Raw genomic sequence first — 23883 nt, forward strand, 5'->3', positions numbered from 1 at the left:
TAGCGTATCATCTGTGTCATCTGACCACTTCCGTATTGAGCGAGTCACTGGTACTTCCTGCTTGAGTTTTTGCTTGTAAGCAGGAATCAGGAGGATAGAATTATGGTCAGATTTATCAAATGGAGGGCTGGGGAGAGCTTTGTATGAATCTTTGTGTGTGGAGTAAAGGTGGTCTAGAGTTGTTTTTCCTCTGGTTGCACATGTGACATGCTGGTAAAAATTTGGTAAAACTGATTTAAGTTTGCTTGCATTAAAGTCCCCGGCCACTAGGAGTGCCGCTTCTGGGTGAGCATTGTCTTGTTTGCTTATGGCTTTATAGAGTTGGTTGACTGCGGTCTTAGTGCCAGCATCGGTCTGTGGTGGTAAATAGACGGCTATGAATAATATAGATGAGAACTCTCTTGGTAGATAGTGTGGTCTACAGATTATCATAAGGTACTCTACCTCATGCAAGCAATACCTTGAGACTTCTTTAATATTAGACATCGCGCACCAGCTGTTATTGATAAAAAGACACACACCCACACCCTCTGCTGGTGCATTGAAAATCCCTCCAGCTCTATTTTATCCGTGTCATCGTTCAGCCACGACTCCGTGAAACATAAGATATTACAGTTCTTAATGTCCCGTTGGTAGGATAATCGTAATTGTAGGTCATCAATTTTATTTTCCAATGATTGCATGTTAGCAAGTAAAATTGATGGCAGTGGGAGTTTACTTGCTCGCCTACGGATTCTCCAAAGGCAGCCCGATCTGCTTCCTCTTTTTCTCTGTATTTTCTTCACGCAAATGACAGGGATCTGGGCCCGTTCCCGGGAGAGCAGTATATCTTTCTCGTCGGACTCGTTAAAGGAAAAAGCTTCTTCCAGTTTGTGGTGGGTAATCCCAGTTCTGATGTCCAGAAGTTATTTTCGGTCATAAGAGATGGTAGCAGCAACATTATGTACAAAATAAGTAAAAAAACAAGTTACAAACAATGCAAAAAAACAAACAAAATGGCACAACTGGTTACGGCATGTAAAATGTCAGCCATGCTCTTCGGGCGCCTTCTTAACAGACACTTAGTGTCTAATATCTTATAGACCCATCAAAGATGACACCAGACGTTGATGTCCTTGTCAGGAGAGGTGACCAGACCCATTGTTCACATTAAGACACAAATAATCATGACTGTGGTAGGCAAGGATTCAGATTTTTCATGGTGATGGTTATACAGTGAGAATTATCCAGCAATTTGTCCCCATACCTGACAAAAAAAACGACTTTCTTCATGACAAGGGTATCTGGATTCTGCCCCTTGCGAATGGCAGCCACAGCACTGGACTGCAGTGTCTCCATGATAACCAAGCCGCTAGAACATTATTTAACTTTTCTCGCTGCCTCTGCACAGCAGACACACTAAACAGCTCATATTCTAGCAATCTCTGCCTCCTTTACAGGAAATTCAAGAAGCTCATGTGCATGCTTCCCACCACAATTGCGACAGTCAAGCGAACCCATCTAGAAACCCATCAACCTCGGGACACACTCCTGACTTGATTGATGCAATTAATGTTCCACTTTTAAATAGTAAAACAAGCATTGAAATGAACAAATCCCTCCTGTCGTTTTACAAGATATAAACCTCAGTAACAGTTAAACATTTAATTTGGGAGGTATTTAATCTGTTACAAGTCTTGAAATCAGACAGACATAAACAAATGCACATGGCAATATGATTATACCTTTCCATTCATGTGTATGAAATTGCACAAACTCCAAACATATCACAGTGCATGTGGGGATAGCACTTGCTGGCTCAGTCGAAGTGTCTGTCTGAGGGTCTAATTATCCCCTACAACCCTAAAGCTCAACTTTGGACCTTGAAGCCAGTTCCACTGCATTTTCTATATGCTCCTCTCTAATCAGGGACTGATGTAGACCTGGGACACGAGGTGGGTGCAATCAAGTATCAGGTGGAACAGAAAACCAGCAGGCTCCGGACCTCGTAGGGTAAGAGTTGAATACTCCTGCCTTACACCCTCGGTAATTGTGCAAATGGCGGGGGATGCATGTGAACACGCAAATGGAGTGACGAGGGGAAGGGGGTGATTCAGCCCTTGTCACTTGCCTTCGTTTATCCTGTTCAATATAAATAAATATAAATATACAATGCATTTGGAAATTATTCAGACCCTTCCATTTTTCCAATTTTTGTTCCGTTACAGCCTTATTCTAAAATTGATTAAATTGATCGTTTTCCTCATTCATCTACACACAATACACCATAATGACAAAGCAAAAAAAGTTGTCTTTGTGTATTTACTGTAAGTATTCAGACCCTTTGATATGAGACTCGAAATTGAGCTCAGATGCTCCTGTTTCTATTGATCATCCTTGAGATGTTTCTACAACTTGATTGGAGTCAACCTACGGTAAATTAAATTGATTTGACATGATTTGGAAAGGCACACAACTGTCTATATAAGGTCTCAGAGTTGTCTGTAGCATTGAAGGTCCCCAAGAACACAGTGGCCTCCATCATTCTTAAATGGAAGAAGCTTGGAACCACCAAGACTCTTCCTAGAGCTGGCCGTCCGGCCAAACTCAGCAATCGGGGGAGAAGGGCCTTGGTCAGGGAGGTGACCAAGAACAAGATGGTCACTCTGACAGAGCTCCATAGTTCCTCTGTGGAGATGGGAGAACCTTCCAGAAGGACATCCATCTCTGCAGCACTCCAACAATCAGGCCGTTATGGTATAGTGGCCAGACGGAAGCCACTCCTCAGTAAAAGGCACATGACAGCCTGATTCTCTGGTCTGATGAAACCAAGATTGAACTCAGGCCTGAATGCCAAGCGTCACGCCTGGAGGAAACTTGACACCATCCTTACAGTGAAGCATGGTGGTGGCAGCATCATGCTGTTCGGATGTTTTTCAGCGGATGTTTTTCAGCGGCAGGGACTGGGAGATGAACGGAGCAAAGTACAGAGAGATCCTTGCCGATAACCTGCTCCAAAGTGCACAGGACCTCAGACTGGGGCGAAGGTTCACCTTCCAACAGGACAATAACCCTAAGCACACAGCCAAGACAATGCAGGAGGGGCTTTGGGAAAAAGTCTCTGAATGTCTTTGAGTGGCCCAACCAGAGCCCGGACTTGAACCTGATCGAACAGCTCCAGAGAGACCTGACAATAGCTGTGCAGCGGCGCTCCCTGTCCAACCTGACAGAGATTGAATGGATCTGCAGAGAAGAATGGGCGAAACTCCACAAATACAGGTGTGTCAAGCTTGTAGCGTTATACCCAAGGAGACTCGAGGCTGTAATCTCTGAATGAGCTTCAACAAAGTACAGAGTACAGGGTCTGAGTATTTATGTAAATGTGATATTTCCTTTTTTTTATTCGCAGAAATGTCTAAAAACCTATTTTTGCTTGTCATTATGTGGTATTGTGTGCAGATTGATGAGATAATAAAACAATTTAAGCAATTTTAAATTTATTTATTAAAAATAAGCAGAGGTTAAGACCCTTCTTAAGCCCCTCCTGTTCCGGCGGTCAGAGGGGGTCAGTACAGCCACAGTACAGTACAGTAGAGTAGTAGTATTATCTAATATATTTTACTGAAATAGTGGGGTCAATACAGTAGTAGTATTGTCTTATATCATATTAGTACAATAGTAGTTATAGTGGGCCACCTGTGCTGTGCGTAGGATATATACAGTATACAGTACATTTGATGCCTCAATATCGTCACACCCTTTTCAGGAAGAAGATGTTTGAATATTCTAAATAAAGGCAGTCCTATTTATTACATTTTGACCTTCTTGACAACCAGCCATGCAGCAATTCAACACAACTATCATGCCAGTCTCTATCCAAAAGCATAACAAACAGAGTATAGCCTAATTCCATAAAATAGAATATAGTTAACAGTGTCATTTCAGATCCCTAAATAAAAGCAGTGAAGAATTAGCCTGGTCCTAGAGCTGTTTGTGCTGTTTTGTCATTTGGTGTGACAATAACCATAGGAATTGTCAAAACAGCACAAAGAGATTTGGGACCAGGTTAGTGAGGAATGGGATGAGTGAACAAAATGATAGCATCGTGATGGGCATTTAGGCTAATGTTGGCGGTGAAGCAGAAATCTCCATTCATTCATGGAAATGTTTGAGTAAATGTCCATTACTTTAGACTCTGGGTCCTATTCACTAGGCGCACAGCGTATGTTAACGTGCCGAAACGTGGAGGTACCATCTGGAAACACTGGGAACAGTCAAACACTCCTTTTTGTTTTACGTTGCTCAACATTTTAAAACGTTTGCCTTTGCATGCCCTTATGAATATGACCCTGTAGTACCCCGTAACAGGGGCTCATAGTGAGCTGTGTTCCACCACAGTGTGTGTGTTAGGTCATACTGAACAGGGCGGGTACAGTGATGTGATTGGACTGGGGTTGGTTAAAGGGCTTAGTGCTTAGGGGTTGAAAACACACCAGACCAGGGGATTGAATCCTCCTCTCGATAGTAGCAGGGAGACAGATATTGGTGAGTATTTTTTTTTCATACTTACTCTATGCTATAGCTTCAACTAAATTTGATTGATAATGTATTTAATGAATATTTGATCAATGGAATATAAATATTGATTGGGTTTTCATTGATGAAGGAGGAAGGCTAGCTTTTGCTGGATACATTTTAGTTGATGTTGAATTTCCTTTATCTAATTTATCTAATCAATTATATTGATTAATTGATTAATTATATCTAATCAATTATTATTATTTTTACAGTAGGTTGATTGTTGAACTTGACGGATTCTCAGCATCTACTGACCTGCATTATCTTATGTCAGATAGGGCGTCAATTCCACCTGCACTGATTGGTTGAGGGACGAGCGTCGCGTAGCAGTGATGCGATCTGACTTAAGACAATGACTGATCTGTAGATAGATTGCTCAAGAAGTGTGATTTAAGGAATTTATTTTTTTAGTAGCATATTCCGTTTTTTATAAAACAAGATAACACTCTTGTATGCTGTTTTCCATTCCCGTCTTTGATAATCTCTTTTCAGTGTCACACTGAATGACTGTGCTTCATAGTAACACAATTTAGCGTTACAATTAATGTCGTTCAAAGTCAGCGATATAATAATATAGCCCTGTTTTCAGAGCGCTACTGCAGTAAGCTTTGATTATCAGCTCTGAAGGTCTGGGCTGTAGCTGGCATTGCTCACTGCTCAGAAACAACTAACTGATTGGGTCCAGCAATTACATAACAAAACACCACAACAAAGCAGGGTCCATGGGATGTTTGTAGCAGATACACACACACACGCATGCATGCAAACCTACACACACACACACACACACACACACACACACACACACACACACACACACACACACACACACACACACACACACACACACACACACACACACACACACACACACACACACACACACACACACACACACACACTGTATGTATTATGCATGAGTGGACAATATATTTCAGGGATGAATAGGCTACTTTATTCTATTTTACTCCACATATTCCTATCCCATTCACATCCTGTCTTGAGCCATATTTTTACCCCCAGAGTGGTGTGAAGTGTCTGAGTGGGCCATGGTGACTGCTAACCAGGCTCTGAAGGCAGTAGGCCTGTTCATAGCTTGTCTACTGAAGTCTATCACAGACCTGTTCCTCACCAAGCCTTTGTGGGCCAGCCTGAAGGTTCTGGAGGACACTGACCTAAGGGCCACCGGAGGAAGTAAGAATAGAGTCCAGAACACTGAACATTTTATATCCAAATTAATAGGTAAAATGGTTAGTAAGCCAGATATGTTTGTTTTAGATTACAGATCTCCTGTTAGCGTTTGACCTCTTCATAGATTTGGAGAAGTAGGCTATATTTAACCCTTCTCTGTCTCTTTCAGTTCATGAGACATATAAGGCCAAAGCTCTGTGGGAGAAGACTGGGGCAGTGATCATGGTGGTACGACGCCCTGGATGCTTGTTGTGCAGAGAGGTGAGCGCTGTGGTTGTGGCGTCTCCTCTAGACTAGCTTGTCTATTTTATACTTTCACATTCCTGACAGCAGCCAGACTCGAGTGCTGATGTTTGTCCATGCCTCTCTCTCGCTCTCTTTCGCTGTCTGTCTCTGTCGCTTTGTCTCTTTGTCTCTCTCTCTCTCTCTCTTTCTCTCTAGGAGCTGTCCTCTCTGAAGCCCCAGCTAGAGGAGTTGGGGATCCCTCTCTTAGCCGTGTTCAAAGAGAACATTGGCCAAGAGCTGGACGCCTTCAAGACATTTTTTACTGGGGAAGTCTATGTAGACCAAAAGGTCAGTGATTAACTCATGAATTTAGAAAGTTAACATTCACATGAGACGATAAAGTACACAGTTCCTTGTAAAATACATGTTTCCAGCGTTTGTTCAGTCACACTGCACACCTTTGTACAATATATGATATAACATTTATTTCACGACATCTTTTCAAATATACATCCAACTGTAGATGTCAGCAAAGTACAGTATCCTACCAATGTCACTGTATCCCTCCATCTAATAACCAAACCTGTTTTTCCTCAGAGAGCATTATACGGTCCTGTGGAGCATTATATATTCCTGTCTGCGTTGCTGCGTATCGGGGTGTGGAGAAGCCTGTGGAGGGCCAATAGGAAGGGCTGCACAGGAAATATAATCAAAGGAGAAGGTCTTTTACTGGGGAGAGTGTTCGTCATTGGGCCCGAAGATCAGGTAGGGCTATACTGCTTGAACTGGGCACTCTATCCAAGCAATAACAAACAAAAGTGGAGATATAGTTGGAACTGATTAGAAATAGCAAGAATCGATCTGCAAATATGTGACCTATTTCATATGTATTGGATGTTAGGAAGTGCGATACTAAAATAATTTGCAGAAGGTCTGTATAGTTACGTGAGCATATACAGGTAACTGCTAAAATAAAGGAAAAAACAACATTTTGCGCTGACAGAGATGGCAGCATCGCAACTAGCTCTTAGGAAACTTTGACGTATTTAGTTTTTTTTATATACAATTTTTTACATTATTAGCTCAGGAAATGTTTGTGTCATTACATACAGCTGGGAAGAACTATTGGATATTAGAGTGGCGGTAACTCACCAGAACTACCAGCATTACGACCAGGAATAATACTTCCCTGGAGCAGTTCACTCTCCCAAGAGCAATTAAACTTACTCCAGAGGCCGACCCAAAACATCGCCGGCGGAGGAGAGGCACTCGAGGTTTGATTTCGGAGGCGCACACACCACCCACCGCTTCTGAGTATATTACTCACTAATGTTCAGTCTTTGGATAACAAAGTTGATGAGCTTAGAGCAAGGATTTCTTTCCAGAGAGACATCGGGGCCTGTAACATACTTTGTTTCACGGAAACATGTCTCTCTCGGGAGACTCTGTCGGAATCTGTAAAGCCAGCAGGATTCTCAATACATTGCAATGACAGGAATAAATATCTAACCGGGGAAGCAGAAGGATGGAGGGGTGTGTTTCATGATTAACGACTCATGGTGTAATTCTAGAAACATACACAAACTTAAGTACTTTTGTTCACCCGACCTAGAATACAATTAAATGCCGACCATATTATCTCCCAAGAGAATTCGCCTCCGTCATCGCCACGGCCATTTACATCCCACCTCAAGCCGTTACCTTGACGGCCCTCAAAGAACTTCACTGGACTTTATGCAAACTGGAAACCACATATCCTGAGGCTGCATTTATTGTATCGGGGGATTTGAACAAAGCAAATCTGAGGACTAGGCTGCCGAAGTTCTAAAACATATCGACTGTACTACTCGCACTGCTAAGACTCTCGACCATTGCTATTCAAACATCTGCAATGCTTACAAGGCCCTCCCCCGCCCTCCTTTCGGCAAATCTGACCATGACTCCATCTTGCTCCTCCTGTCCTATAGGCAGAAACTCAAACAGCAAGGACCCGTTCTTCAAACTATTCAACGCTGGTCTGACCAGTCGGAATCCACGCTTCAGGATTGTTTTGATCACGTGGACTGGGAAATGTTCCGGGTAGCTTGTGAAAATAATCTAGATGTATACACGGATATGGTGACTGAGTTCATAAGGAAGTGTATAGGAGATGTAGTACCCACTGTGACTATTAAAACCTACCCTAACCAGAAACCGTGGACAGATGGTAGCATTTGCGCTAAACTGAAAGCACAAACCACCGCATTTAACCATGGCAAGGTGACTGGTAATATGGCAGAATATAAACAGGGTAGTTATTCACTCCGCAAGGCAATCAAACAAGCTAAACGTCAGTATAGAGATAAAGTGGAGTTGCAATTCAACGGCTCAGACATGAGACGGATATGGCAGGGACTAGAGACAATCATGGACTACAAAAGGAAAACCAGTCACATCGCCGAGACCGACTTCTTGCTTCCGGACAGGCTAAGCATATTCTTCACACACTTTGAGGATAGCACAGTGCCACTGACGCGGCCCGCTACCATGGACTGTGGGCTCTCCTTCTCTGTGGCCGACGTGAGTAAAACATTTAAACGTGTTAACCCTCGCAAGTTTGCTGGCCCAGACAACATCCATAGCCGCGTCCTCAGAGCATTACGGGCATATTTAATCTTTCCCATCTCAGTCTGCTGTTCCCACATGCTTCAAGATGGCCACCATTGTTCCTGTACCCAAGAAGGCAAAGGTAACTGAACATAATTGACTAACGCCCCGTATCACTCACCTCTGTCATCATGAAGTGCTTTGAGAGACTAGTCAAGGATCATATCACCTCTAGCTTACCTGCCACCCTAGACCCACTTCGATTTGCTTACCGCCCCAATAGATCCACAGATGTTGCAATCGCCATCACTCTGCACACTGAATTCCTATGTAAGAATGCTGTTTATTGACTATAGCTCAGCATTCAACAACATAGTACCCTCCAAGCTCATCATTAAGCACGAGGCCCTGGGTCTGAACCCCGCCCTATGCAACTGGGTCCTAGACTTCCTGACAGGCTTGATTACCATCACCTCCACTCCGTTGATTCTCAACACTGGGCCCCACAAGGGTGCGTGCTCAGCCCCCTCCTGTACTCCCTGTTCACCCATGACTGCGTGGCCAAGTACACCTCCAACTCAATCAAAAGTTTGCAGACAACACAACAGTAGTAGGCTTGATTACCAACGATGAAGGGACAGCCTACAGAGAGGAGGTGAGGGCTCTGGCACTGTGGTGCCTAGAAAACAACCTCTCAATCAACTCAACAAAACAAAGGAGACGATCGTGGACTTCAGGAAACAGCAGAGGGCGCACCCCCCTATCTACATCGACGGGACCATAGTGGACAAGGTGGAAAGCTTCAAGGTCCTTGGCGTACACATAACTAACAAACTGGACCACACACACAGACAGTGTGGTGAAGAAGGCCTCAAGAGGAAGAAGACATTTGGCTTGAACACCAAAAACCCTCACTAACTTTTACAGATGCACAATTGAAAGCATCCTTTTGGGCTGTATCACCGCCCAGTACGGCAACTGCACCGCCCGCAACTGCAAGGCTCTCTAGAGCCGTTCCGCTCTGACATCGTTTGTCCATATGTATTTAGTCTTAATTCATTCCTACTTAGATTTGTGTGTATTGGGTATATGTTGTGTAATTTGTTAGATATTACTTGTTAGATATTATTGCACTGTCGGTGTCACGCCTGCCCCCGCTCCACCTCCCAGGCACTCGAGGGCGCCAGGCAACCCATCTTTACACGCACTTGGCACCATCATTACACGCAGCGGCGCTCATTGGACTCACCTGGACTCCTTCACGTGGTTGATTGCCCCTGTATATTTGTCTGTTCCTCGGTGGTGTTCCCTGTGTCCGTATTAATTGTTGTTATGTGTTCCTGTCCAGACGCTGTTCCCGTTCTGTTAATGTCCGTCAGTTATTAAACCTTCACTCCCTGTACCTGCTTCTCATCTCCTGTGTTAATCCTTTCAGTCGGAGCTAGAAGCACAAGCATTTCGCTACACCCGCAATAACATCTGCTAAGTACGTGTATGTGACCGATAAAATTTGAAGTGTCTTAATAGGGCTTTGGGCCACCATGAGCCGCCAGAACATCTTCAATGCACCTTGGCATAGATTCTACAAGTGGTCTGGAGCTCTATTGGAGGGATGTGACACCATTCTTCACACAATTCTTCACACGAGAAATTCAATAATTTGGTGTTTCGCTGGTGGTGGAAAACGCTTTCTCAGGCGCCGCTCCAGAAACTCCCATAAGTGTTTAATTGAGTTGAGATCTGGTGACTGATGCACACATACACACTTTAACCCCCTATGCTCTTTTGAGACCCCTCTTTCAAAGTCACTGAGATTCTTCTTCTAGCCATTGTAGACAAAATAACGGGCAACTAGGAATTTTTATACATGACCCTAAGCATGATGGGATGAGAAATGCTTAATAACCACACCTGTGTGGAAGCACCTGCTTTCAATATACTTTGTATCCTTAATTTATCTAAAATTAGGATTCAGGTCTAGTGCAAGTATGTATCAGTGGGTGTGCTTTTATTCTGCTATCATTTACGCATGGTGTGCATTTCATAATTTATTCCTGCTTATACAATGACCACTTGCTGTACTTCCACAGATACCAGTTTTGAGACCCATGTCTGTTCTCTTTCTCTTCCCCATGCAGGGAATTCTGCTTGAGCACCGTGAGAAGGAGTTTGGGGATAAAGTCAACCCAATTCAAGATGGCTTGGCTACTGCGAAATAGTTTACACAAACAGCTTAAAGTCACCATGCAGTCTTTTTAATTGCATTTTTAAATCATCACTGTATGTATAATACATCACTGTGTGTGTGTTTATTTCATGTAAATAACTCAAAATATATTTTTCATAATTTATTGTCCTTTTGCCATTGAAATACTCAGTCTGATCATGTGGGCATGTTGATACAAATTTAAATATATTTACATACAGTGCCCTAATTTGCCGGATAGGATCGTCTGGACTAAAGAGCCTACCTAACTTTTAACGTGGGGCGATTCCTATTTTCCACTTAATTTGTATTTAGTGACACATTTCCCCCCCTTTTTAGTGACATGTTCACCCCCTGGTTTAAAAGCACATGCATGAATGGTTCTTTATACATTTAACATGGTAGTTTTGGTTCTTTTATGCAGGAATGACTTTCCACTCACATGTGTTAGCCTCTCATTGACTATGAGTATGCACTTTTGTGTAAAATGTATAGTCTATAGTGAATGTATTTGTGCTACTTCACAGTATGTCTGTCAGTCTCTGTGCATAGAATTTTTACTTTAGATTGTACTTTTTTCTGGCATCCATAATCCTGTAGGTGATTTATACATCATTGAAATTGACCCAGCAGACCCACCCCCAAAACCAGCAGAACCTTTCCCTTTTTCACTGTGCTGAACCTGTCCTGATCTCATCCCTGGACATGTCCTGTCAACAGTGCTGTGTTGTCCTGTGTACTGGTCTCACTACTGTCCGGTTGTCGTCATGGGACTGTGTGGGTGTTAATGAAGGTCTGTGTCTAAAATCTGAATGATGAGAGCTCAGGGCTGATGCTTACACACGCAGTCACACTGCTCAATGGACAAAGATTAGGCTCGCTACCAGGAAAATGCATGAACTGTTACAAGGCATTTGATAATAATAAAGTATATATTTATTCAACCTTTTAATGTTGTTTGTGAGTTTTATGTATACCGGCACTGCAAGTTATTTACTAAATGGTTGTGTCATATTTTTAAGACATACAAATAAATGAAATGTTTCACCTAATAAAATGGTTGTCTTTATTTTATATTTGTATACCTACACTTATCTACACACATCTTTATATATTATATATCTTTATTTTTTATTCGGTTTTGCCTAGGTCAATCTGTTTTTATTGTTAAAAAATAAGGTTGATTAGTTGATTTATACCAAGGGTCCATGTTATCTTGTGCGATTAGTTTTCCCTGCAATGACTAATCCATTTATCTGGCTCGACTGATGCGCCTACCGCAAATTTTGTTCATTTGAACTGATAAGTTTCTACTGCGCTCTTCTCCGTCAACACAATATTTGTGAGTATCATACCTTTTAATATACATTATTAAAAATATTGTTAAACATGTTGTTGCGAGCATTCAGACCCATAGTATATAAATCTGCAAGCTAACTTATAAACGTCATCATGCAGCCAAAATCTAGTTTGCTGGTTTAGCGAACTCAGATAGACAGCTAGTAGTAGATAGCCACATGTGAAGTCAACAAACTACAGTGTCATTGCTATTACTAACTTCTAACGTTACTTGTCTTATTTAATGCATAAATCAAAGAATACCATACTGTAATTTAGTTAGCTAGTAAAGCTCACTTTATAATACTACTTGCCCCTCAACATGATTGTCTGTAGTGCATCCTCAAGGTTGCTTATCATTATAAATAGGCTAGCTAACGTTAGCTAGCTATGCCAAATTGCATGGCATGAGTTGAGCTCTGCAAAATTGTCTTGATAGGGTTTGCATGAAAAGCCTAATATATTTTTTCCACTCCGTTTGAAATAAGCTGTAAGACAAGGAGGTGCAGAATTCAGCCAATATTTAGATCTGTAACTAGCTAACATGACATATTTGTGATTCTAATAATAGGCCCTATGTCCTCATTTTCATTGTCAATATCATTCCGTTTCTCCACTCATTGTCGCTGTAAGCTTAACTACAGATTTATACAATGTAAACATTCCTTTTCACTCTCTATCTACATGGTATACAAGGAATCCAGTCAAGTTCAGTTCATGACATCTGCCAGGTAGTCTTTATTGGCTGCTGTTATCATTAGGGTTTAGTCCTTTGTCCTTTGAGAAGTGAAAGTCACATTGCAGTAGTTAAGCCTGTCAAGTCGCAGTGAAGTGCAGAACAGAGTACCTTTCTGGGATTGAATGAGTTTAAGTTGAGGGGCATTTCTCGAGTGAGTGCAAACCTTCAGTGGGGGATTGATATATGAATCAATGTTTGAAAATTAAATGAGTTTAAAAATAGTGACTGTACTTGAAGGTTTGGTTTAGTCTGGTTTCACATATCTTCAATGCATGTAGGCCTAAGCATTTGGTGAACCATTTTAGAATGTCATATTCATAGTGTTCAGAGAACCTGAATGATTTATATCTTGAAAAAATAACATCTAAGCTAACCATGACAATACATTAACAGTATGTTGTTTGTATTCATATACTAATAACTATGCTCAATTGACTATACTGATGATTTATTGTTGTGTAGCTGATAAGAGAATTTCCAATCCCAATGATAATAACAATCAATCAATAGCTCTGACCAACTCCCGAGGTTTGTAAGACCATGGGTATAATAATAATTAGTCAAAGACTCAGCTTATACAAAAGGTTAGTACAGTTTATTCAGAGAACGTTCTAAAGTCAGGAATACAAAACAATTCATTTTATACTGACTTCTCACGCCTACACATTCACACAACCATACGCACACACACACATACAAACAGACGCACACACACACACACACACACATACAGACAAACACACACATGCATACAAACAGACGCACACACATGTCCTGCTCCCCAGCTGCCAGAGATTAGTGACCTTGTCCTTGAGACATACTCCCTGTTCTTCTCCCAAATCTCTAGTCAGGTCGGCACCGAGCTCAGACAGTCTGTGTTTATAATACCATAAAGACATATTGTCTTTACCCTAATTCTGACTAGACTACACATTTATTGATTATGATGTTATACATTCTAATCACTTCCATACAATTATATGTTTCAGGGCGGAATATTCTAATCATTCAATTAACCGATAATTCTCACCTAACAGTAGCCTACTGCTTGTAACATATGTTATGGCCCATCTTGCTTATACAAGGGGAAAGAGGACTAGCCATGTTAGCTGTGGTCTGAGGCATTCGGGTGTGTGTGTGTGTGTTGAAGTGTGTGAGTCACACGCATAACTGTATAACCACATACTGTGTCTAGTACAGTACAGTTTGATAGTCTACTTAAGATAAAACGTAACAAACTGAGCAGCTCACATGGTTTGTTTACTTATCCTGCATAAGTCATGTATCAGTTTAATTTTGAGGAAATGGAAAGTAGACGAGCAGGTTTACTGTCATTCATTTGAGTGGTTAGATGTGGTCTGTAGGCACAGTTCTAGGATCAGTTTACCCTCCATTAATCATAGAGGAATCATTGCAACACCTTAGATCAGCATCTAGGAGCAACTGAATTATACTCAGTTAGTACTAGAGGTCGACCGAATATGATTTTTCAACACCGATAGCGATTATTGGAGGACCAAAAAAAGCTGATACCGATTAATCGGCAAATTGTTTTATTTAAAAAACGTTTTTTAATATATATATTTGTAATAATGACAATTACAACAATACTGAATGAACAATGAACACTTTTATTTTAACTTAATATAATACATAAATAAAATCAATTTAGTCTCAAATAAATAATGAAAAAACACAGTGTTGAAGAAGAAAGTAAAAGTGCAATATGTGCTATGTAATAAAGCTAACGTTTAAGTTCCTTGCTCAGAACATGAGAACATATGAAAGCTGGTGTTTCCTTTTAACATGAGTCTTCAATATTCCCAGTTAAGAAGTGTTAGGTTGTAGTTATTATAGGAATTATGATGCGTCGACTATTTCTCTCTATACCATTTGTATTTCATATACCTTTGCCTATTGGATGTTTTTATAGGCACTTTAGTATTGCCAGCCTAATCTCCGGAGTTGATAGGCTTAAAGTCATAAACAGCGCTGTGCTTCCTGCCAAACGCAGTAAAGTGCTGTTTGAATGAATGCTTACGAGCCTGCTGCTGTCTACCACCGCTCAGTCAGACTGCTCTATCAAATATCAAATCATAGACTTACTTATAATAAACACACAGAAATACGAGCTTTTGGTCATTAATATGGTTAAATAAAGAAACTATAATTTCGAAAACAAAGCGTTTGTTCTTTCAGTGAAATACGGAACCGTTACGTATTTTATCGAACGGGTACCAACCCTAAGTCTAAATATTGCTGTTACATTGCACAACCTTCAATGTTATGTCATAATTATGTAATATTCTGGCAAATTAATTACGGTCTTTGTTAGGAAGAAATGGTCTTCACACAGTTCACAACGAGTCAGGTGGCCCAAACTGCTGCATATACCCTGACTCTGCTTGCACTGAACGCAAGAGAAGTGACACAATTTCCCTAGTTAATATTGCCTGCTATCATGCATTTATTTTAACTAAATATGCAGGTTTAAAAAAAAAATACACTTCTGTGTATTGATTTTAAGAAAGGCGTTGATGTTTATGGTTAGGTGAACCCCATGCCATTTTTCGAACACAAATAATTTGACGCTCACGGTAAAGGCTTCTGTTTTTTAGTTGTCTTTCCAGAGAATGGCTGAGTATGCGTTGTATGAGTCAGAGAGAGAGTGAGAGCTCTGGTAGGCTGTGTTTACATAGTCATAATGGCCAAAGGTCCAGGCCCTAAGCTACAGCCCCAAGGGCCAGATGGAGGCTATCTCAGACTCTGCACTGCCTCTGGAGGGGCGTCACTCACAACAGCCATCCCTCTACCACCCCTACAGCCAGACTCCCCTCTCTGAGAATCCAGGCTGCTGCCTTTTACCTCAGCACAGACTCATCCAGCCCTGACACTAACAAGCCCAAATCAGGCAAGGAGCATTACATTATATCTTTCTAGTGACACATACTGTACACATCCCTTGATTTGTCTCCCAGTTAATATTACGGCCTAGATCAGTGGCCCTTTTTCTACATTGTAGAATAATAGTGAAAATATCAAAACTATGAACAGTCTTGAAGGCAAGGGTGGCCATTTTGATTTGTTTAACACCTTTTTTGGTTACGACATGATTCCATATGTGTTATTTCATAGTTTTGATGTCGTCACTATTATTCTACAATGTAAAAAGAAAGAAAAACCCTTGAATAAGTAGGTGTGTCCAAACTTTTGACTGGTACTGTAAATTATGAGGAACTTCACAGGGTGGTGAAAGGTGATGAGCTTGATGCTGCTTTCCAATAAATATCGAGAGTCTTATTCTGGTGACATGATGATCAATGTTTTTTTTTTGTCAAAACGGAAGCCAAGCAATCTTGCTATTTTTTCCCTAATAATTTCATCATTTAGGTAGCCTATCTGTGAGTTATTGGCTAGAGCGCACGTGGAAAGACCAGAGTGGGCACATTCACTATAGAACACCATTTTTTTGTGACAAAATGATCAGTAGCCTAGAGTTGAAAATGCGATGGACACCTATTTACTTGTATTTTTTATTCAGTACATGGGAATTTAACAGCAAAAGTTATTTTTACGTGCACTACGTCATCACGCATAGCTTTTTATCCGCAACAAGTCAATTTGATGGAAACACATTTCTGGTGGGAAAATGCACATTTAGTTTTTATGCAGATTTTCGAGTATTTGCATGAAAATCTGTCGCTTATTGGATGGAAACCTAGTTACTAACGGTAAAGTCCCATGAACTGACTAAACGAGAAGTCATAAGTGTGGCCCCCTCCCCCTCACTTCTCTAGTTCTGTTTCCTCTCAGTTTCTTCTTTCCCAAGAACAATATATTTTGTAAATTGACTCTGATAATCATGTTTGTCTATGTCTTCTCCTATCTTTGTCTGCAGTGCTGTCCTCTGTCTTCGTGGTGGAACTGTTTGAGATGGGTATTTGGTCTCTGGGTCTGGGGGCCTTAGGAGCAGCCATCGCAGGGATCTTCCTGGCTAATACTGACCTGTGTCTGACCAAGGCTGCTCAGGCCTCGCTGGAATACTTGGAGGACGCAGACCTCCACTCTACTGGAGACGGTACGAGGGCCCAGGTTTTCCTATTCTACCACCACATAGAAGCATTGCACAGGCCATGAATTTAGACCAACGACATGACAAACAATTTAACCAGTTTTCCAAACCTTAAAGGTGACGTCACGGTGCAACGCTAAAACCAGCTTCCTTCCTCGACATCAGCAGAGCTAGTCATTTATATTGATGAATTCATTCAAAAAAATATATTTCGGTCCATATGTTTACAAACAATTTAAACTTGCATCCCAAGTGAAAGATTCCATTTTTGTATTATCCTATATAGGTTATTGTAATGTGGGTAAGACGTGCTGTACTGTCCACAAGCTAAATCCTCGCCAATACATGGTAGGCTATAAAACTCCCGCAAAACGCTTTGAGAAACCCCCAGTGAAAAGCAGTCTTTAAATGCAGACCATTATGAGCTAGCCTATCCTATGCAATTTTCCCTCCGCATGTAACAAGGGCTTAATGTAAAGAGGGAACATGATGTAAAACTGTTACGCTCTCCTTACTAAGTACATTTATCCATGTGTTTAAACCAGTCTTTATACAGTGCCTTAAGAAAGCATTCACACCCCATAATTTTCCCCACATTTTGTTGCGTTACAGCTTGAGTTTAAGATATGTCTTTGTGACTGGCCTACACACAATACCCCATAATATGAACGTGGAATGTTTTTTAAAAATGTTTACAAATTATTGAAAAATGAAAAGCTGAAGTTTCTTGAGTCAATAAGTATTCAACTTTGTAGTTATTCCATAATATTAACAGAATTAAAATAGTCCAAAACATGCATTGTTTTTGCAGCAAGGCACTAAAGTAAACTACAAAACATGTGGCAAAGCAATACACGTTTTGTCCTGAATGAAAAGTGTTATGTTTGGGGCAAATCCAAATCAACACATTACTGTGTACCACTCTCCATATTTTCAAGCATAGTGGTGGCTGCATCATGTTATGGATATGCTTGTAATCAGGTATGGGGAGTTTTTCAGGACAAAAAAATTAATGGAATGGAGCTAAGCACAGGCAAAATCCTAGAGGTAAACCTGATTCAGTCTGCTTTCCACCAGACACTGGGAGATGAATTCCCTTTTCAGCAGGTCAATAACCTAAAACACAAGGACAAATCTACACTGGTGTTGCTTACCCATAAGAGAGTGAATGTTCCTGAATGGCCGAGTTACAGTTTTGACAAATCTAGTTGAAAATCTATGGCAAGACCTGAAAATGTTTGTCTAGCAATGATAAACAACCAACTTGACAGAACTTGATGAATTTAGAAAATAATAATGGGCAAATGTTACACAATCCAGTGGTGGAAAAATGTACCCAGAAAGACTCTAACATGTATTGATGCAGGGGGTTGAACTCTTATCTAATCCAGATATATTAGTGTTGTATTTTTCAAATATATTTTTTCAAATGTTATAATTTTTCTTCCACTTTGACATTACAGAATATTTTGTGTAAATCGTTGACAAAAAATGACAAATCAATTTTAATCAACACTTTGTAACACAACAAATGTTGAAAAAGTCAGGGGGTGTGAATAATTTCTGATGGCACTGTACATGTAACACTGCAGGCTTGGAGTTCTTCTTGGTCATGTAGTCAGGGAAAACTAACGTATGGCCCAGAGGTATTTAATGTACAGTTGAAATCGGAAGTTTACATACACTTTAGCCAAATACATTTAAACTCAGTTTTTCACAATTCCTGACATTTAATCCTAGTAAAATTCCCTGTTTTAGGACAGTTAGGATCACCACTTTATTTTAAGAATGTGAAATGTCAGAATAATAGTATAGAGAATGATTTATTTCAGCTTTTATTTATTTCATCACATTCCAAGTGGGTCAGAAGTTTACATACACTCAATTAGTATTTGGTGCATTGCCTTTAAATTGTTTAACTTGGGTCAAACGTTTCAGGTAGCCTTCCACAAGCTTCCCACAATAAGTTGGGTGAATTTTGGCCCATTCCTCCTGACAGAGCTGGTGTAACTGAGTCAGGTTTGTAGGCCTCCTTGCTCACACATGCTTTTTCAGTTCTGCCCACAAATGTTCTGTGGGATTGAGGTCAGGGCTTTGTGATGGCCACTCCAATACCTTGACTTTGTTGTCCTTAAGCCATTTTTCCACAATTTTGGAAGTATGCTTGGGGTCATTGTCCATTTCGAAGACCCACTTGCAACCAAGCTTTAACTTCCTGACTGATGTCTTGAGATGTTGCTTCAATATATCCACATAATATTCCTCCCTCATGATGCCATCTATTTTGTGAAGTGCACCAGTCCCACCTGCAGCAAAGCACCCTCACAACATGATGCTGCCACTCCCATGCTTCACGGTTGGGATGGTGTTCTTCAGCTTGCAAGCGTTCCCATTTTTCCTCCAAACATAACGATGGTCATTATGGCCAAACAGTTCTATTTTTGTTTCATCAGACCAGAGGACATTTCTCCAAAAAGTATGAGCTTTGTCCCCATGTGCAGTTGCAAACCGTAGTCTGGCTTTTTTATGGCAGTTTAGGAGCAGTGACTTCTTTGAGCGGCCTTTCAGGTTATGACGATATAGGACTCGTTTTACTGTGGCTATAGATACTTTTATACCTGTTTCCTCCAGCATCTTCACAAGGCCCTTTGCTGTTGTTCTGGGATTCATTTGCACTTTTCGCACCAAAGTTCGTTCATCTCTAGGAGATAGAACGCGTCTCCTTCCTGAGCGGTATGACGGCTGCGTGGTCCCATGGTGTTTATATTTGCATACTATTGTTTGTACAGATGAACGTGGTACCTTCAGGCATTTGGAAATTGCTCACAAGGATGAACCAGACTTGTGGAGGTCTACATTGTTTTTCTGAGGCCTTGGCTGATTTCTTTTGATTTTCCCATGATGTTAAGCAAGGAGGCACCAAGTTTGAAGGTAGGCCTTGAAATACATCCACAGGTACACCTCCAATTGACTCAAATTATGTCATTTAGCTTATCAGAAGCTTCTAAAGCAAGTACATCATTTTCTGGAATTTTCCAAGCTGTTTAAAGGCACAGTCAACTTAGTGTATGTAAACTTCTGACCCACTAAAATTGTGATACAGTGAAATAATCTGTCTGTAAACAATTGGAAAAATGACTATAATTTGTTAACAAGAAATTTGTGGTGGTTGAAAAATGAGTTTTAATGACTCCAACCTAAGTGTATGTAAACTTCCGACTTCAACTGTATGTGCTCTGTCTAATGTATGTACTGTGTGTGTGCTGTAGATGAGAAGACCATGAAGGCCAAAACTCTGTGGGAGAAGACAGGGGCAGTCGTCATGGCTGTACGACGGCCCGGATGATTTTTGTGCAGAGAGGTGAAGTAGTGATGATACTGATACTTTACAGTGTAGTCAGCTTTTTTAACTATTTCAGAAATGGTCTTAATTCAAGTCTACATTCCACACCATATGTTGTTATGTAGATTCCACTGTATGCGTTAGGAGAAATCTGCAGGCCTAAATTTCAAGTAAACAAGGCCCCATCCTAAAATTTCGAATTGTACTAATTGTGTGTGTAGGAGGCCTCTGAGCTGTCCTCTCTGAAAACCCAGCTTGAGGATCTTGGTGTCCCTCTGGTTGCCGTGGTGAAGGAGAACATCGGCACGGAGATCCAGGACTTCCGACCGTACTTTGCTGGGGACATTTATGTAGACGTGAAGGTGAGACTGACCTGACGCTCTATGGGTGCATCTTAATAGTTTAACAAAGGCTTCCTCTCCTCCTTTCCTTCATCTGCACTGGCCTGAAAGAACTGTGAACATGTTTGAATAGATCACTACATAGGCCTGCTATGAAGGAGAGGAATTGAACCATTTGTAGATCAGGGTATGTGAGCGGAGCGAGGAAGCGATGTTCTTAAAGGCTGGAGCTTCGGCCTTCTTGCCTGCTCCAATTTCGTTCCAGTAGCGCTCACTTCACGAGCTCAGGGCATGCCCGGCCCAGCATGCATTTGTAGTCTACTTTTGTGCTGCTATAGCCCCTTGCTTTAGCTACTGTCATGGCGTTTGCTAAATATTTTCATAAAGAAACTGATTTACAAAAATGAGGATCAAGTACAAGTGCAGTGATTTAGTGTCCACAACTAAATAATCATTGTGGAATCTGAAGACATGTATCCTGAAAGCATGATGGTATACTTACTATGTGCACATGCTAAAAGAAAGGAATGAGTTGGGTAGATAACGAAGTGTGTCATTGTAGCAACGTATTTATAAACTAAAAATCAGATCTCAAACATGTCATTCAATTTTTGTTCTATTATCTATAAAATTGGCTATAATTGATTTTGGCATATTCTCCCATCCTATTCTCCCATCCCAGCTTTCTGTTTTGATTGGGTTATTTTTTTAGGCCTACCTATAGAAAAATTTCAAAACAAGTCTGCATCTCTGCCCAACCTGGCAAGGGTGGCCAAAAGTGTTTAGCATCCCCAGTGGCTCTGCAAGTGTGGAGAGGATATTCTCTGCTGCCGGGCCGGCTCTCCAGACACCATCGCATGAGACAGAAGCCACAGACTGGCCAATCTCGTGTTTCTAAAAACAAATTCAAAGGCACCAAGTCATTTTTTTTGTTTAATTTGTATTTAATTCTAAGTAAGTCACAGCCTATATGCGCAATTTAGACTATGATTGAATACAATAGAATGTTGTTTATATGCTGAGCGCTTTATGTCCCTACCAGACTTTTGTGTCATAGGTTATAGCCTTGAATAATAGTTTAAATAATTAATTTTCGTTCCATCTTAGGCTGCCTGTCTGGCTCCTCGCCTATTTAGAGTGTTTAATATGACATGTAGCCTATTTGAAATGTGTGCTTCTTTACATTCACCTTTTCATGTTTATTCAAATACTTTTCTTTCAGATCCATATGGTTTGGTTTCAATACTTCTAAACCAAATGTTAGGTCCAGGTAGTCACAAAAATATATGGCTGTTGGTTAAATTGTGATTTTAATGATTGGAGCGGCTTTAAAAAAAAGAAATTGTATTTGTGAGTGCGGAGCGGAAGTTGGAAAGGACAAGGAGTGGAATTTCCAACCGCTCAACTTCGCTCACATGCTCTGGTGTCGATATAATATTCCCATTGTCTGTGCCTGACTTTGTTTCAAGTTTTATTTTCTCCAAGGACTGATTGATTTGCTCGTGTCCGTTGCAGCATCACTTCTACGGCCCACTAGAGAGGAAAATGGGGGGGCTGGGCTTCATCCGTCAGGGGGTGTGGCAGAACTTAATGCGGGCCTGGAAGGCTGGTTACCAGGGCAACATGCTGGGGGAGGGCTTTGTCCTGGGAGGTGTGTTTGTCATCGGAGCGGGGAATCAGGTACCACACCACACACAGGGCTGTGCATCTGGGCATCATTGATTGGAGCTGTTAGACTCAAACTGCCAACACATACCGGGCACAACCACTTTATCTGTTATCAACTCCTTAGTAATCAGGACAATATGGATACAAACATGATTTAATGAAAACGAATGGACAGAGAGCAGCATTGTTGTGAGCTTATTTGGTATTATGTATGTCCCTTTTTAAATTAATGTTGTCTTTTTTCCTCAGGGTATTCTTTTGGAGCACAGGGAGAAGGAGTTTGGCAACAAAGTGGAGAATGAAGATGTTTTAGAGGCTGTGAAGAGAATTGTGCCAGTGCAATAGATTTAGTTTATGTTAGTAGCATTAGATCAACACTGATAAAGAGGCCTCAGACACAACTACTTGGTTATTTCCTGCATTTGTTTTTTCTCAATTCCCTTCAAAACTGAACCATATGCAAACAACAATGCAAGTGTTCTTGAGTTTTGTATGATTACAAAACATTTGACATTTGATCTAGAAAAGCACTAACCTTTGAGTTCTCAGATTGCTAGCTCCACCTATCATAGGACATATGAAACGTGTCAATTCCTCAATAAAAATGTGAATGTTCTAGTATGCTCAGGTGAATAATCTTCACTGCTCATTAGCTCCTACGCCCTTAACTTCCTGCACTCATAAGCCCATTGGAAAATGAATGTGTAGCTTATCTCTTTTCTCTAGATGTGGAACCTCACAAATGGTACAAACTAGATGCGTTCTATAGCCTAAAGGCCTTGGTCAGGCCATTATTGTAAAAGAGAATGTGTTCTCATGTCTTACCTGGTTAAATAAAGACATTCTCAGTCAGGGACCTTACAGCATGCACTAAACTGTGAACACTTGTACATTACTCATCCTTTGGGAAAGAGAAGTAGATCTACAACAATGGTGTGTTTCATGCTTTTATTGATGTCTCCAATGGAGTCGAACTCAACTTGAGGAATGCATGTTTCTCAACCCTGGTCCTCGAGAACCCCCAACAGTAATCAATTTTATTGTAACCCCGGACAAGCACACCTGATTCAACTTGTCATCAAGCCCTCAATGAGCGCTACAATGAGAATGCGTACTGTTGGGGGTACACAAGGATCAGGGTTGGGAAGCACTGCTCTATGCATCTGGATTCTGTATGTGTTTCATGTTTACCTGTTCAGGTACTCAAGCGTGACTTGTGTGTGGTCTGTGTTATTAATGAAGACCTGACTGTAAACTCGGCAACGAGGGGAGCAGGTTCGATATCCAAACACACACTGCCTCAATATACTCACTATGGCCAGAGTGGCCAATGTGCCTGAAACAGGTGTGAGCACAATAAATGCAAAGCACAATAAACCCTAGACCTCATCACACCATCCTCTTGTCTCTTTTCATCGGACCGACAGGACGACTTGGCTTATTGTATTGGGTAATGATGCCAGTGTTGCTGCCACCAGTCTTTTCTCACAGGTCACTGGGTGAAAAAAAAAATATTTTTAGAAAGTTCTACATTCAGAACATCCCTTTCATAAGTGTTTCCATAACACACTGTTCATCTACTTGTGTAGCTCTGTTTTTACTGGCTTTTGGACAAAG

The 23883-nt window shown here is 41.0% G+C and overlaps 1 protein-coding gene and 1 pseudogene across 1 annotated transcript; both read left to right on the forward strand.

Annotated features, from left to right (window-relative positions):
* The first annotated feature begins 5592 nt into the window (after positions 1-5592).
* LOC129854583 (peroxiredoxin-like 2A) lies at positions 5593-11670 on the forward strand. The gene is made up of 5 exons (XM_055921854.1): positions 5593-5751; positions 5918-6009; positions 6190-6321; positions 6571-6738; positions 10698-11670. The coding sequence occupies exons 1-5, from the start codon at positions 5607-5609 to the stop codon at positions 10776-10778; spliced, it is 618 nt and encodes a 205-aa protein (XP_055777829.1). The 5' UTR covers positions 5593-5606; the 3' UTR covers positions 10779-11670.
* A 334-nt stretch (positions 11671-12004) lies between these two features.
* On the forward strand, positions 12005-23658 carry LOC129859525 (peroxiredoxin-like 2A; annotated as a pseudogene).
* Positions 23659-23883: the final 225 nt, after the last annotated feature.

This window comes from Salvelinus fontinalis, chromosome 1 (assembly GCF_029448725.1).
Source record: "Salvelinus fontinalis isolate EN_2023a chromosome 1, ASM2944872v1, whole genome shotgun sequence".
NCBI lineage: Eukaryota > Metazoa > Chordata > Actinopteri > Salmoniformes > Salmonidae > Salvelinus > Salvelinus fontinalis.

What these genes read in the sequence shown, in the direction of transcription:
- LOC129854583 (XM_055921854.1), top strand. Translation starts at nt 5,607, where the DNA reads ATGGTGACTGCTAACCAGGCTCTGAAGGCAGTAGGCCTGTTCATAGCT. An exon ending in CCTAAGGGCCACCGGAGGAA is followed by an intron (nt 5,752 to 5,917) that starts GTAAGAATAGAG and finishes TGTCTCTTTCAG; the next exon opens with TTCATGAGACATATAAGGCC. An exon ending in AAGTCTATGTAGACCAAAAG is followed by an intron (nt 6,322 to 6,570) that starts GTCAGTGATTAA and finishes GTTTTTCCTCAG; the next exon opens with AGAGCATTATACGGTCCTGT.